Raw genomic sequence first — 17,450 nt, forward strand, 5'->3', positions numbered from 1 at the left:
GGGGCACTGTGTGCATGTGGTGTCATGTGGAACTATTCATGCGTGCCTGGGACTCGGGCTACTGGTTTTGCTGGAAAGGGGATAGAGTATTATAATGTTTTTAATAAGAACTAATTTGATCACACTCAACAAACCCAAGCACATTCACTCACATCTTTGTGGTAAAATCTGAAGTGAGGGTGAAACATAACAGTCCTGAGGAAGCACCATCTAACACTTCTCTTTTGTTTGGATGGAAGAAGCAGATGGCTTTTGAACCCTACTGCTACAGTAGAGCCTGAATGATGAATTATTATGTCATCTACAGTATTGAGTGGGGTAAGATCAATTACATGCCTTAATTGACCCTGACCAATAAGTATCTGAGTACATGTCATTATCCACTCCTAGAGCACTGGTAACCTATTGAACTTCAATGAATCAGCTCTATCCGCACTGCAATACAGAAATCCATCCTCATCCTTGCTCAGACGCAGAAGAACTTTTTATGAAATACAGTCTAGGAATCTGGAGTGCAATCACACACACAAATGCCATTTATTTCAATTGAAACTGATCAATTATTTTAAGATATACAGTGGTTTTCCTCAAAACTTCCTTATCAGTTTGTGTGAGCATCTTATATGTTGGCTCCTATTAGCACTGTCAATTATATTTAGAGGCAAATTTACCACACAATACAAAAGCAGGGCCACAGACTTCCTTGCCCTGTGTGGTGCAGTGTTACACCCCAAAATCTCAGTTAAAGAATAAGAAGCAGGTGACATATAAGCAACAGGTTTGACTCCTACCAGCATCCATCAACTGGGAGAGTTAGAAATCTGTGTGCCTCCTACCCATGTTGCACTGAAATAAAGAAGAGAGAGAATTTAACCTTAAACAGAAGATTTATTAAAGGGATAGTTACAACTGGAGGGTGGGGGGGAAGATCTACTAAAGGGATCACTACAAAAAACGAAGAATAGATTCTAGCAACGGGCATAAAGCCCAGACCCTTAATAGTTTAACCAAGGGACAGTTTAAGTGCCTGAAAAACAATTACTGTCTCTTCTTCACTGCAGATGGAGATTACTGGCAGCTGATAGACCATCTCAGGAACATCAGAGGATCTGGCTCTCTACCACTGAAGCAGGAGATCAACAGATCTGGGCTGATGACGAAGTCTGCACTGGATCCTTTGACAGAATACAGGAATCAGGTATTGGGTAAGTGTTAAAGTCCTTGGCAGGTGTTAGTGGCCAAAGTCTTGATCAGATGGCCATGCAAAGAAACTGGACAGCCCCTGTGCCATCGCTGATAAGTCCAGTTCCTTATCTGCTTTCTGTGGCGTGTATTCCTGAGGCAAACTCTGGCAGACACTGCCCCAACCAGTTCCAGCCAGCTCTCAGTCCCTCAAGTTCTGGCAGGAAATAGAGTTTCAGCAAGAAAATGCCATGAAAAAAGGATACCAAGATGGAGTTCAAATCTTTCCTACCACATGCACCATCTTGAATTTTAGACTCCATTTTGAATTGCAGCAACATGTATTATAATACATAACAAGTATAACCATACATCAATATCACCTTACAAGTGGGTAGCAATTTGGGGGAGAAACCTGAGTATGGAGAGTAGCTCCCCTCTATTCTCTACAGGTCCCCTGAAATTGTAAGAGTCCTTCTCTGGGACTGAGGCAATTCAGCAGTGGTCACAGAGCTGTTAGTGGGACAGGAATGAAGCTAAGGCTTGGCCTCTGGAGATACAACCTCCTCTTGGGTCCAGTTTTCCTTCCCAATGGATAAGTATCCAGGATTCATAAATTGGTTTAGACTCCTCTAATGCCCCCACCAAGCATTCCTCTGAGGGTAATGTTAATGAAGCTTTTGGTTGGGCAGCCAAGTTGCCATGAGAGAGACTGCACATCAGACAGCTATGAAAATTCCCTGGAGTTTTGCCCTTGAAACTGTCTGAGTCCATGTGAATACCAGGATACCCAAATATCACAGGGTGTGTGTATGATAGCTCCCATTTGGAAGGAAACTGCAGGTAGAACAAGAGAAGCAGAAAGGTCTGTATGCCATGGATTACCCTTGGAAACAATTCAGGAACTGGCAGATATTTAAAGAGAATTTAAGCATGGATTCTGGTTCATTCTGCCCTGGACAGGAATGTTTTATGGGAACAAGTGGGAAACAGTAGTTAGATTCCTATCATCATACTGGTGTTTGTAAAAGCAAACTTCACAGGAGTACAGATAAGAGGGTAACACATTTCACAGGGTATTTTAAATTGTCATTTTGTCTGACTATTCTTCCCTCACAACTTATTCTCAGCTTTATGTTAAGTAATTCACTGTTAATTTAATAAAGTGATGTGCACACAACAATTGCCAAATCAAAGCTAAATTGTTAAATACAATTTAGTTAATTACACACAGGCTCACACTTACCATGCAAAGAACTATATTTGTGAATTTGAATCCACTTACCTCATAATTTTTGATCCATGAAATTTAACCCAAAACAATTATTGACACTGTTTATTCTGCCTTTAAAAGCACTTTATTTATTGTAATTGTTGTGTACTACTAGAGAATCCTCTTACATGGCACAGACCCATATGGAGAGATAAATATACCAGTTAAGACTTAAGCCTCCTCCCACAGGAAGGATTGATCTGAGTTTTCCCCAATCGCACTGGTAAATGAACAAAAGGTTCTTCATACCCTGCAGACCCCTAATGTCCTGATGGGATATCCATGAGGCTGCACTTGAATCTTCTGCACCCCTATCCTGGCTTCTTTGAAGTCTTCTTAATGAGGGGGGGGGTTCCCTAGTGTGGATGGGGCTTCCCCATAAACCACTCTCAGATGCATCTTGAGGTTGGAGTAAACACTTCAGAAAATTTATTATTATTGGCTTGGGGGGAAACAATGTGCATTCCCACAGTTCCTCAGCCTCCTATCCTCTCCTGGTAGATGTGGGTCCTTGGTCAGCATGGAGCTGCCTCTGAAACATTCAGGTGGGGCAAGGATAGTGCTGAGAAGCTGACATGACCAGTACCATGTGGCCAGATCATGGCCCTAGCTGAACTGACTCAGGAATATATTTTGCTTCTATAGATTCACTGATTTTTAAATAGTAGAAGTATAAAAATAGGATTATAAACCTACTACCATCTGGTACACCCCAAGCTAAAGCAAGCTCAGATGAGGCAAAAATCCCATATTAATGTGCTGCATATCCGTAGCAAGAAGAAAAGGAGTACTTGTGGCACCTTAGAGACTAACCAATTTATTTGAGCATAAGCTTTCGTGAGCTACAGTTCACTTCATCGGAGGCATAAAGTGGAAAATGCAGTGAGGATGTTTTATACACACAGACCATGAAAAAATGGGTGTTTATCACTTCAAAAGGTTTTCTCTGTATCTGTATCATATCTGTAGCATCCTCCATCTGAGGATCTCGAAATGCTTTTGCAAAAGTAATCAATATTAAGCTTCAGAACTCTCTCTAAGGTAGAGAAGTGTCACTGGGCCAGATCCTCCATGGCAGTCAAGGAATTTTCTGCACAGGTGAGGAGGTTGTGGGCAAAAATGGCTTTAAGCTACCTTTGATCCAGGGGTCTCTGTATGCTAGGCTGATCTTCACCTGGCTGCTAATGTATCCAAAGGTATTTATAGTAGCTCGAGTGCATTGGAGTATAGGGAAGCCATGGCCAATTGTCCTTTCCCCCAGCCACAGACCCTGCAGCTGCCATGCAGAAGGGAGAGGCATAGGAGCTGTTATAGGGTTTAGGTGCCACCTGAGGATTCCCCTGAGGCCAACTAAGCTAATCTTAGGGCAGCCCAGGATCTAGCCTATTTTACCAATGGAAAAACGGAGACTAGTAAAGGGCCAGATTTTCTGAGGTGCTGAGCATCAACCACTTCCAGTGACTTGCTCAAAGTCATGATGCTACAGTTCAAAGCATTACATTATTGGGAATCAGATTCATCACTGGTGGAACTCAGTTGACTTCAGGGTCAATTTAGAAAGTGAAGCTAAAGTAAGTTGCACCTGTTTAGCAGCCATAATAGAGCAAAGAAGCAACTTGAGCTGCAAAAAAGATTTGCACACTGGGGAAATTTAGCCTAGCAAACACCAGTTCACACGTGTTGACTTGTGAATAGGTTTGCAGAGTCCATGAAATGTATTAATGAATTTGTTCCCTGGCAATGTGCCCAATTAAATGGGCATGCTTTTTACCAGGTGGCAGATTAAATGGATTCAAGTAGACAAACCAGTTTGCTGTGGCTGTTAATATGCTCATTACAGAGGCAGGAAAAACTGGATGATTTTTTAAACAAACTGGAGCAGTGCTTAAAGAGTACCACTAGCTGAATAGATGTACATCCTTGTCCCTAAACACTCAGTGAGAAATTACAATATTTGCTTTTTTTCCAAGGATCTCCCATTCCTCATGTTTTATCACATAAACAGTTATCCAATCATTAAAAAGATATACTTCCCTTAGCTCGTTGGATGACCTGGGTTTTAGGATTTTAACAGGAAAGAAAAAGTATTCCACATCTCCAGATGAGCTATTATGGAATGTCACTTTTATATGAAACATGGTCCACTGCATAAAGCAATGAAGAAGCTTTGCCTCCGGTCCACTGGGGAAGATTCCCCTCCCCCATGTTCCTCAGCACCCACCCCAATCCTCTGTATGGGGGTAGGATTTGCCCTTTAAATCACATCTCTGAAGTTGGATTAGAATGTGGCAGTAGTTGGAAGAGAACACTGATTAAGCTGAGAAGTTCCTTTGGTTCTAAGAGACATTCATTTGCACTTTACATGCATCTTAAAGTTGAAAAAAGAAGAAAGGAGGAAGAGGACTGCTATTGTTAAGGGTACCTTAGTTAGATCTTAATTTAAAAGTAGGGGGGCATGTATTCATAAGCGCCCTCTACATTTGAGTGCCTAACTTGGGACATCTTAGATGTCTCAGACTGAGCACCTACAAATAGAAGCTTCTTTAGATAAGTTGGAAACAGATTTGGGCAAGTCTTTTGATCATGTTGTTGTTGTTGTCAAACACTGTCATGAAAGAAAGCCACATTAAATTCCCAACCTTAGACCCTTGTGTCTGGTTCAGCAAAAACAAGGGGCCTGATTCATGATTGCCCAATGGACTACTAATTATGCTTCAAAAACATAAAAGAGCCATAAAGCTAGCAGAAGGACCTGGGATTCCCTGCTAGCATAGGGGAGTTTACTTGATGCTAGAACTCCTCTATGTCACCCTTCATCCCAGGACCCCACATAAGGAGTGCACCAGGGGTAAGTTGGTAGAAGGGATGTGGCCTCAGCATACTACATTCTGACCATTCTAGGTTGTCACATGACTCAAAGAGTACCATGTGTAGCCCAAAATCTAAGCCTGCTCTAAATTTATATCCCTGATGGCCCCAGAATATGGGGACATCAAAGGTGTTTTAAAGACAAAGATGGAAAACCGGGGTCTAGGACTAGCAGTGTCAGTATCTGGGCACAGAATTCCTTATATTCCTCAGCAGTACTATCTGTGACTGACTAGGAAATTTTCTTAATGAGGCTCAAAAGGAATCTTGTTTGGTTATATTTTAATTTTGGCTAACTGTTGCCCTAGGACTCAGTGGAGAGGATGTAAAACTAGGGTACCCTCAGTGCTTCAATGGGGTCATGGAGCAACCTCTAAGGAAAAAGTAGAGCTGTTAGCAATCCAGATATCTGTACCAGATATTGTAGATTGCAGAGTTTCAGTGTTTGCTGAAACTCCCCATGCAGTTAGCAGGTGTTGATCCTGCTCTGAAAGGGTTATGTGGATTGCCGATATACTTAGGCAGCTGCTTCATTACCTCATACAAATAGAAGGGAGGTAAGAGTGGCCCTACTGAGAAATAATCTAGGGTGTGGGCTGAGCAATTTCTCTGGAGGACCCATAGACACTGCCAAGCCTGACAAGAAGGTTTGAGCTGATCTGTATGCAGTTCTCTTGTTAATAAAGCAAGATCTTTGGAAGGAGATACGTGTGGACTTTACATATTATGTTTACTAAAATTTATTTTCTGAGGGGCCCTATCAACACTGGACTGTGAACAACATTTGGACACTTCTTAAACTGAGTTTAAGCAGGGTTTCAGCTAAACTGGTTTTCAGTATGGTTTGGTCAGCCAGGTTATGTCAAGCCAAAATGGGTTAGATCTAAAGATGGACAAATAGAGTTGGATTTTAAAGCCCACTGCAGTCAGTGAAAAACTCCTACTGACCTCAGTAGGATTTTGGATCAGCGGGAGATGGGACAAAGAATTCTATGAATCCTTCTTTAAATTCAAAATATATTTTAATTAGTATGATCATAACACTTCCTATAAAGATTCTAGAGGTTGAGTTTAATCAATATGCAAATACAAAAATCATATTTTAAATTTGAATGCTCAAGTGTTCACTGAAGGAGGATTTTGTACTCCATATTTGATTGCAATAGTTGAAGTTCCCACTATATTAGTTGGTTAAATAAGACACCCAATGTGTGTGGAGCAGGGGGGAGAAATCGGTTCAACCAACTGTTGAGGAGCTTTTCATGTGGAAAAAGTGCCATGAATAATTTCCAATAACTAATATATTCAAGAATTGTATTAGCTTGCAAATATTTTATGAACAGAAAAGGGTTGTTAATTAGCTCCATTATAGTGGTTGTGAAATATACACTCAGCTCTAATTGGAACCATGTTTCTGAAACTGTGCCCTCTAATGAATTGGCCATCTTCACGTAGCAACCAGCCAGCCTGTGGTGAGAAGCATCTAAGTTTGTAAGGGCACTGAAAGTGTGACAATCAACTTAGAATGCATTTTGCTTTTATTTCATTTGACCGAATCTGACTTGTTGTGCTTTGACTTATAATCACTTAAAATCTATTTTTGTAGTTAATAAATTTTATTCTATCTGAAGCAGTGCATTTGGTTTGAAGCATGTCAGAGACTCCCTTTGGGATAGCAAGCCTGATACATATAAATTTCTTTGTTAAATTGACGAACTCATATAAGCTTGCAGCACCCAGCGGGCATAACTGGACACTGCAAGATGGAGGTTCCCAGGGTTGTGTCTGGGACCAGAGATATTGGCTAGTGTCATTTGCTTGCACAGTCCAAGCAGCTTACATGCCAGAGGCTGTGCATGAACAGCTCAGGAGTGGGGGTTGTCACAGCAGAGCAGGGTAAGGCTGGCTTCCAGAGTCAAGGATTTGAGTGACCTACCAGATCACCAGTCCAAATAACACCAGGGGAATGTCACACTAGGTTACTGCCATGGTAACAACATTGTACTTGAATTCCTTATGATAACAATAAGCTATGGAACAGAATATGTGGGCTGTACACCAAAGGTAGCTGATATGAAAGATCTCTACTGCAGCTGAATTCTGTGGAAGCAGAGAGGATGTATTTAACTATGATTAAAACTCAGAAGATATTAATAACATACAACTTTGATCTCCTCGTAGTGGAGACCAGCCCTGAAATGTGGAGATCCATATCTAAATCCTTGCTGTGAATTGGACCTTTTAGATTCACCAAAAGTTCTGAAAACTTTCAGATTTGGTTTGATCCAAACTGATTTTTTTCTTAATTGTTTGGAACTGCCACTGAACCACAAAATCATTTATTTGCCCAGCTCTACTCCTAGGTCTTATATCCCTGAAAGTCATAATCCTTTTTGTATGGCAACATAAATCATCTCTGGCATCATTGCAACTCATTTTGATGTCACAAATAGCATTACAAAGTCAGGTGGGGAATCAGCAGAAGGAGCAGATGAGCTTAGAAGATGCCAAGATTTTGGCTTCAGAGAAATATCTATAGTACTAAAGACAATTACTGGGAAGAGAACTAGAAAACTATATTAGACACAATTTTTCTAAACAACACAGTTTTCAAAGTTTAAGCAAAGTACATAAAATAAAACACTGATTTTTAATTAACATGGATTGTAATAGATGTTATGGTCCAGTGTGAAGTTGCTTGTCTAGATTCTGTGAAATACAGAATTTAAAAACATCCATAGAATAATTATTTCACTTCATATGTTTAAGTATAATTCTCATAGTTAATTAACTCCTTTTCCATAGGGTTGTGTGCGTGCATTGCAACTGTGTTTCTCTTTGACAGATACATGGACATATTGATTTAATTAAATCCCCTGCCTTCCTTTACAAATTTTGAGTTTATAATCACTAAACACATTTCAAACAATCATTGTGATGCATATATCATGGAGTAAATCTAATCCACTTAGTCACTCATGGAAAAAAAACTTCAGGGTACTTTTGACATAAATAACCTGGCATCAGTGACTGAAAAGGCTCATTACAATTCATTCTTATGGTCGGAGCTTGCATGATATACAATTTTCACCTTCTGCGGAAGGTTGAACAGAAAGTTTTCATTCAGGGTATGCTCTGGTGATGTTTGCAATAATAGCAAACTGTTCTAATGTTTTACCTAAAATTTAGCCACTGGGATTAGAATTTGCAAAGGTGTCTATTGAAGTTAGATGCCCAACTCTCATTGAAAGACAATAGGATTTGGGTATCCTAACTCCCTGAGGTCACTTTGTCATCTCTTTTGACATTTGAGACTGGTATTTTCAAAGAGTTTACCTATAAAGGTGGGAGATGCTACCCCAATTCCTCCATTACTCACTTCCAGAGAGTTTTAATTTAAAGCATAAAATGTGAAGCAATGTAGTTTATTTTAGAGGTGCATGTTAGTAATTACCCCTAAGGTATGATAGAAATATGGATGATAGCTAGACACATTGCAAACAAATGCAGAAAATTCTTCTCCCTGGAGAGCCTTCATTTCTCATAATGTAAGTAATTCTGTTAAAATGGCAGTTCTTCAGATGGATGTCAATTACTATTCCCTGATGCCATGCTAGAATATGTCTACATTTGACTTTTTATAGTCACGTTTTATCATGTTTTAATTAACACAGTTGTAAATTCTAATGGAAACAAGACACACATCTATGCATCTAAACATATTTAACGCTAGGCTGCAATAACAAAGGTTTGGGTCACGTCTAATTTTTAGTTGTTAGTTAACACATGGTAAAACTCAAACAAATAATTCAGGACCAGACACCTTAATTGGTGTAAATGAATGTAACTCCCTCAAGTGTGGATAGACTTTGCTCACCTCCTCTCGGCAGGAGACCTGGGATCAGATGAGTTCTGGAAACCTGGAAAGGTGATGGCTACTGGTGGGGAGACTGATTGTCCTCAGACACTGCATATCCATGGATTTACCCTATAATAAATGGAACATCTGTGCTGTTGATATCTACATTGGATATGTTGAGCCAGATTTGGATTACATTTAACATAATGTATATCTGGATTAACACTGTTGGCTTCAGTGGCATTACTCAGGAGTTGTACTGGTCTAGATGAGAAGAATCTAGTCCACAAGGTTTAATGGTGGCAGGCTCAATGAAAAGAGAATATGGAGATTCTGGAAAAAAAAGAGTAAAATTTATCCCAGAGTGGATGAAACATCCATCATCTGTCTGATACAGGAGAATTGGATAATAGGATATCTCATGCTATAGAGCCAGTAAACTTTCTGCCACCATACTCAGTGAACTAGTAGGTAAGGTCTCATAGAAAAAAATCCTAAGGGATAAAGGGATAAAGGATGTCAGGAGAACTGTCAGTTTTTCAAGCAGACAATATTAAAGGAACAACTCCAAACTATACTGATTAAAGGAAAGTTTTAATGAATAGTAAGAGGCCAATATGGCTCCATCAGGAGCTCTTTAATGACCTGGAAATAAAGAGGAATGCTACAAAAATGGAAACATGGACAAATTGGTGAGAAGTACAAAAGAATAGCACAAGCACATAGGAAAAAATCAGAAAGACTAAGGCACAAAATGAGTTACACCTAGAAAGACATAAAAGGAAATAGGAGGTTCTATAAACACATTAGGAGCAAGGGAAAGAAGAAGGCAAGTGTAGGTTCTCTGTTTAGCAGGGAAGGAGAGCTAATAACTTGTGACAACAAAAAGCTGTGTTGTTTAATGCCTATTTTGCTTCAGTCTTCACTAAAAAGGTCGAACACTCAACATAATTAATATTAACAACAAAGGGGAAGGAATGCAAGCCAAAATAGAGAAAGAGCAGCTTAAAGAATATTTAGATGTATTCAAGTCGGCAGGGCCAATGAAATTCATTCTGGGGTACTTAAGGAACTAGCTGAAGCAATCTCAGAACCATTTGCAATTATCTTTGAGATAATGGGTGAGGTCCCAGAGGACTGTGGAAGGATAAACATAGTACCTATCTTTAAAAAGGGGGAATATAAAGAGAAGTCAGAGAACTATAGACCAATCAGCCTAACCTGGATATCTGGAAAGATACTGGAACAAATTTTTAATCAATTTGTAAGCACCTAGAGGATAATAGGGTTATAAGAGAGCCAACGTGAATTTGTCAAGAACAAATCATGCCAAACCAACCTAATTTCCTTCTTTGACAGGGTTACTGACCTAGTGGATTGTGGAGAAGCAGTTAGATGTAATATATCTATTGTAGGAGGGCTTTTGACAGTCTCATGTGACATTTTCATAAGCAAACTAGTCCAATGAGATCTAGATGAAGTCACTAATATGTGGGTGCACAACCAGTTGAAAGACCATACTCAAAGAGTAGTTATCAATGGTTCAATGTAAATTTGGGAGGGCTTACCTAATAGGGTCTTGCAGGGATCAATCCTGGGTCCAATACTAATCAATATTTTCATTAATGACTTGGGTAATGGAGTAGAGAATATGCTTATAAAATTTTCGGATGATACCAAGATGGGAGGGGATGCAAGCATTTTGGAGGACAGGATTAGAATTCAAAACAACCTTGACAAATTAGAGAATTGGTCTGAATTCAACAAGATGAATTCAATAAAGACAAGAGTAAAGTCCTTCACTTAGGAAAAATCAAATGCACAGCTATAAAATGGGGAATAACTGTCTAGGTGGTAGCACTGATGAAAAGGATCCAAGGGTTATAGTGGCTCACAAATTGCATATGAGTCAGCAACATAATACAATTGCTCAAAAAGCTAATATTATTCTGGGGTGTATGAACAGGAATGTCATATGTAAGACACAGAAGGTAATTGTCCTGCTGTACTCAGCACTGGGAAGGCCTCAGCTGGGGTTCTGTGTTCAATTCTAGGAGCCATGATTTAGGAAAGATATGGACAAATTGGAGACAGTCCAGAGGAGAGCAACAAACATGATAAAAGATTTAGAAAACCCGGCCTATGAGATTGCATGAAAAACACTGAGCATGTTTAGTCTTGAGAAAAGATGACCGAGGGAGGACCTGATAAGTGTTCAAATATATTAAGGGCTGTTATAAAGAGGATTGAGATTAATTGTTCCCCATGTCAACTGAAGGCAGGACAAGAGGTAATTGGCTTAATCTGCTAAAAGGGAGATTTAGGTTAGACATTATGGGAAAACTTTCCAGCTATAAAGGCAGTTAAATTCTGAAATAGGTTTTTAAGGGAGGTTGTGGGATATCCCCACCATTGGAGGTTTTATAAGAACAGGTTGGACAAATGCCTGTGAGGGATAGTCTAGGTTTACTTGATCTTGTCTCAGTACAGGGGACTGGACTCGATAGCCTCTCAAGCTCCCTTCCAGACCTACATTTCTGTGACTCTATAATTTTATATCCCAGTAACAGCGATTGATATTAGTCCCCTTTACAGATGTTTCAAAGGAATTTTATTACTGGAAGAGGGAGTAAGGGAGATATAGGAGTCCCAGGAATGAAGAAGGGGGATGGACTGTAGCTCACACAAAAGTCTGGGAGTCTGGAGGGCAAAAGCAATGCTCACTAACTTCCCACCAGCAGAACAATGAAATGAATAGTTTAGGAAATTACAATGAGCAGAAAAACACATGTCAAAGTGCTGTTAAACAATGATGTTAATTTAACATCATGTGGCGGACATGAGGAAATTCCCAAATGCCTTTTCAGACTAAGAAATCGATTAAGATTTCTACAACTTTCACATTTTTATAATAGGTGGAAAATGGAATGTAATAAAGAGTTTTTTGGGGGCATATACACCACATTGCTTAAGTCATTTCCCTCTCATTTGGGGCAGCAATAGGCAGACACACATTTTTCTAACAGCAGAAATAAGAGCCATCTGGAATTAGCTTGGGATTTCAAGTGAAAAGTTATGGCCCTGTTTACACAGAGACTAAGAGTTTTTCTTTCCCTTATAATGTCCTGTAGCGAGATGGTGTGGCTCCCCACCGTCCCGGAGAGGATCGAGCCCCTCCAGACACCAGAGTGGGCGGAGCCAGGAAGCTCTGAGCCCACCCCTCAGAGGGACAGGTGGCGACCCGGAAGTAGAAAGTCATGACCCGGAAGTAGAAAGGTAGGCCCTCAGCGCTCACTAGAGGACTAGCTGCCGGGGAGGCCAGGTGCAGCCAGCCCGTGACTAGGAAAACCCCATGGTCCCAGGTCCACGCCAAGACTGCCCTGAGCCCGCTACATAGAAGAGTTACCAGACCTGCCGCCCGCCCACTACCCTAAGGAACCCATGGTGTTGGACCCCCCCTCCGGAGAACACCATCAGGTACCACAAGAGGGGGAGTCAGGAAGTAGCCCGGGGACAGCTGCCCCTAGTCTGGCTGTAACTCTGCCAGAGCCCATGTCAGTGTGTTGTGGTCAGGGTCCGCACTGACCCAGCAGCGGGTCGTTTGCTGCTGCTAGGGCCCCGGGCTGGGATGTGGTAGAGTGGGAGGGCCTGTGTCCCCCCCCCCCCCCCGCCACCCAACTCATGGGTGGCAGTCTCCCCCTCTTCCAGGTCCTTGGAGGCCTGGGCTAATTCACACATGCTGTGTTGCTCAGCCCCTGCCTGAGCAACTGACCGTTTGTTGCCCTGCCCTGACCCTGGGCTTGTCAACACTGAATTATTTGCTCAGCCCCTGCTTGAGGGCCTGAGCTACTGACTGTTGGTTGCCCTGCCCTGACCCAGGGCCTGGGCCTGTCAACACTGAATTATTTGCTCAGCCCCTGCCTGAGGGCCTTAGCTACTGACTATTTGGTGCCCTGCCCTGACTCAGGGCCCAGGCCTACGGTGCTCGTTCCAGTTACCGCAAGGGCTGCCGAGGGAGACTCCGGTGGCCGGACAAATTCCCCAAGGTCAACTGTGTGTAGCGAGCCGGTGTGGTTCCCTGCCGTCCTGGAGAGGGTCGAGCCCCGGCCTAGCCCCTTTACAGTATCCTGTTGTGATTTCCATCTGTTTTCCACAGAAATTTAATGGTGTATTTCTGATTTGATTTTACTATCTTAGTTATCTTCAAGTTAAAAAAAATCCAGTTGAAGATGTGTTTACTACTAAGGACTCTATCCTGAAACATGTTGAACCCCTGCAATTCTCACTGAAGTCAAAAGGAGTTGTGGAGGCTTGTCAGCTGTTAAGAATGGTGCTTGCCCTCTCAAGGCTAGATCTTCTGAGGATGTCAATACACTTTTACAAGTATAATTAACTCTCCAACACTCTCTGTAAGAGGAATGAATAGACCCAGAGCACAGATGAGTAAACTAGCGGAGAGGTTAAATGATACAAGTGAGGTGAGGGAGACAAGGTGGGTGGGGTTATACCTCTTTCTAGACTAACTTCTGTTGGTGAAAGAAATTTTTCAAGCTCCACAGGGCTCTTCAGGTCTTCAGTTCTATGGAGCTTGAAAGCTTGTCTTTTTCACCAACAGAAGTTGATCCAGTAAAAGACAGTCCCTTACCCATAGAGCTTATGATCTAAGAAAGTGACTGAGCTGGAAAGAATCCTGACACACAGTTCCTTGCTATAACTATTATAAGAGAGTACCTAAAAATGCGCAATTAAAAAGAGCGATCTCTTTAGATTCTGCAAAGTGCCACCATCTGGCTCTGTTCTGCTGCAGCACCCAATACGCATCATTCTAATATATATCACACCTCTGACAGAAAACATCATTGACTCATGAAGCTAGCCCATGGGAATCAGAGAAATGACGGAGTTGTTGGCATATGGTACAATTTTTCATTTCTTCTTCTGGGAGTATTTTATACCCCCCAAAATATAAAATATTTTAAGACACTTTCAAAATTGCAGCATATACTGAAAACTTTCCACTTACTAGAGCCACTGTGGACTGGCTGCTTGATTCAAGGGATGATTTTACTAGCAGTGATGTTACAGAACAATGCATCATGGGATGACACCACGAAGTAGGGTGCCTGACTCTATGGGATCTAAAAAAAGAATTTTTACAGTATCTTATCACTCTGTGATTATTAACCCTTAGGGGTCTAAAAAGCACATTCAAATGTCTATATGCCTGGACTTGAATAACCATATCTAGAAATGGAAGAGGTCTATTGGGTTATTTCACTGCCAGTGCTAGCAAGGGTATCCAGCATATACTGCAGCAGTCCATGCAATCATGGGTTTTATTGAAGGTCATTTAAAAATAAATACAGTTCAAATTGAAATTTGATATAAAGGCTACAGAAATATTGGTTTATGTTTAATATCAGGTATAGCAGCAATGGGCTTTGATGGAAAGTAAATAAAAAAAATGTATAGTCTTTCTCTTCCCCCCCACCCCACCCCCGTCTTTGACTGCCTTCATGGCTGAAATGCATTTCAGCACAGCTCCAGGTCGCTGCAGATTTGTAGCTCTGCTTTTCTTTTTTTACTTTGTGTTTGCCTTTTGTATATAAATTATTGGCGAGATTAAGAGGCTATGTGTGCATTTAACTGAGTTAATGACCCAGGAAACTAAACTTTCCCCCATGGAAACCTAAAATATGCTCAGGCAGACCTGAGAGATCAGACTGAAATACCTCCACAAAGGTGGTCTTTGTGCATGCCTGGTGTGCAGTCACTTACATCACATGTGCTCTGGCCAGCTGAGCTAAATTTGTTTTCATTGTAAATCTGAATGGTCAGTTATTTTTTCCCAGTAATCTGCTGCTCATCTGACAGCCTCCAAACTAGGATAGAAAAGGGGAAGGTTTCTCAGGCTAGGAGCTTAACCTGGACAACTTCATTCAGTTATATTCTTTCACTTTTCTGAGTTCCCTTTCTGGGGTAACACCTTTAATGGAGGCAGAGAGCAAGCCTCCTTTGTCTCCTATCCACATGCAGTAAAAGACCCAGGGATAATTGTTGCCTAGTAATCTGAGATGGATCACATGTTAGTTACTAATCATATGAGTCTTTGGGCTTAGAAATGTGCATGGTTGACAGTTCAGAACTGTCAGTCTGTAAATGGACAGTTAGATCACAGCATACCGGACGCTGCACAGACAGGTAATATAACACTAGAAAGCTAGAGAAGTGAATGGCATCAGAGACCCTCCTGAATGTGAAAGACAGGATGAGTGCTGCAGCAAGTTTCATTAGACAGCTGTGACACTCTGTACCTAAAGCAGTACCCTGGAACCACCATATTCACCACTGTCAGATAATTTGATATTTTTTTATACAAAGTGTGCCTCTTGTGAGGTATCATTTTAAAAGTCTTGATCTGTTGAACATTCATATCCTGTTGGCTTGTATGTGTTATTATATGTGAAATTATAAAGCATTGCTATATATCTTACTGAAATATGTTCTAAGGTTGGGAGATGCCTATAGCTGACCTTTCGACTGCAACAAAGGACCAGTCAGACATGTACTGATGGCCCATTGAGGCGAATCCACTCTCCCAATGGCCATCCCAGAGACTTCTTAAAGACAATACTTATTGTGACAAAGCTCTGTCCTTATCTCCATGGGTCCCATGTTGTCTGATGGATTTCACTCGCCTCAGAGGCTCTCTGTGACCCTCCACATAGCCCTTCTCTCTCTAGAGGCAAGGGTCACAGCCTACTGAACCATTTTCATCATAAGCTAGCAAGGGAGGTGAGGAGAAGCTATCCTCCCTTGCAGTCTGTTGTCTCCCAGTCTCAGTGATTAATCAGGGGGGCAAAAGAGGGAGCCCAGACCACCCTCTACTCCAGGCTCCAGCCCAGAGACCCTAATACTATCAGCTATGGTAGCTGACCTTTTAGAAATGGAACATGTACAATTCCCTGGGCTACTTCCCCACAGCAGCCCCCACTTCCTCAAGCTCCACTTCACCCTTATCTCAGGGCCTCCTTCCTTGTGCCTGGTATGGTGTGTACTGCTCAGTCTCTCCAACAGCACAACTTCCTCCCACAGCTCATGCACACACCACCTGACTAACTGGGAGGTTTTTAACTAGCTTCAGCCAGCCCCTGATTGGCTTCAGGTGTCCCAATCAACCTAGCTGTCTCCACTGCTTTCTGGAAGGATCTTAATTGGCCCCAGGTGTTTTGATTAACCTGGAGCAACTGCCATTTGGTTACCATGGTACCAGGGATTTGTTTAGCCTGGGGTTTCTCACTACTTTCCTATAGCCATCTGGCCTTGCCCCATCACACTGTGCAATGTGGACTGCCTGATCCCCACATCACAGAAAAGATCTTTCCAACAAGCTGGAAGAAAATATAAAAGAAGGGAAGTGACATCATCACTTGGCCTCTTCTCCACCCCATCTCAACACCTGGAAGAATACTTTGAATATTGGAGAAGGGTGGTCCCAATATTGAAGAATACTGGAAAACTTTGAACTGGGGAAGCGTGGTCTCAAGCTGAAAAAGGGAGTCCAGTCTGTGTATTGAGGAACTGTAACTTACTTGTATCATCTATCAAGGTGAGACATTGCTTGATTCAAATCCTGCTTAGTTTGTAGAACTTGGATTGCATGTTTACTTTTTATTTTCTTAAGGTAACTAACTCTTACCTTTATGCCTGCCACTTATAATCACTTAAAATCTATCTTTCTGTAGTTAATAAACCTATTTTATATTTTACTTAAAACGGTGTGTTTTGATTGAAGTGCTCGGGAACTCTCAGCTCAGCTTACGAAGGCTAGTGTGTGTTCACTCCACACTGAGTGAGTGGTGAACTAATGAACTTGCACTGCCCAGGGGAGCCTTGAGCAGTGTAAGATGGTACCATGCTGGGGGGAAATGGCTGTAGCTGGGGGGAATGGGTTACAGCTTCTCTGTTGGTGGTTCATAAGTGACTAGGAAATCATTCATGTAATTCAGTTGGGTGTGTCCCTGCCTGTGGATGTCTGTGTAAGTGCAGTGCCTGTCAGAGGTTTGTAGCTTGACATCAACATTACAATGTTAGAGGCAGCCCAGGCTGGTGCATTCGGCAGGCTCCGCAGTCCCACAGTCCAGGTTGCACAGCTTGCTAGGGCTGGGTGTGAACAATTTAGTGAATAAATCCAAATGTGCAACTAAATTCTACTAATTCAACTATATAAATCCCACTGGAGGCAGTGGAAATTTCCTGTACTTGAGG

General features: G+C 41.6%; 1 protein-coding gene across 1 annotated transcript in view; it reads left to right on the forward strand.

Moving 5' to 3' along the window:
• Positions 1-284: 284 nt before the first annotated feature.
• The window catches only part of LOC102940147 (protein NDNF), a 77,705-nt gene continuing 60,539 nt past the window's right edge, over positions 285-17,450 (forward strand). The window contains exons 1-2 of the mRNA XM_043551151.1: positions 285-318; positions 1,062-1,205. Coding sequence (XP_043407086.1) covers positions 285-318; positions 1,062-1,205 — 178 coding nt within the window. The remainder of the gene's footprint in view (positions 319-1,061; positions 1,206-17,450) is intronic.

The sequence above is a fragment of the Chelonia mydas genome, chromosome 7 (genome assembly GCF_015237465.2).
Source record: "Chelonia mydas isolate rCheMyd1 chromosome 7, rCheMyd1.pri.v2, whole genome shotgun sequence".
In the NCBI taxonomy this organism is placed as follows: domain Eukaryota; kingdom Metazoa; phylum Chordata; order Testudines; family Cheloniidae; genus Chelonia; species Chelonia mydas.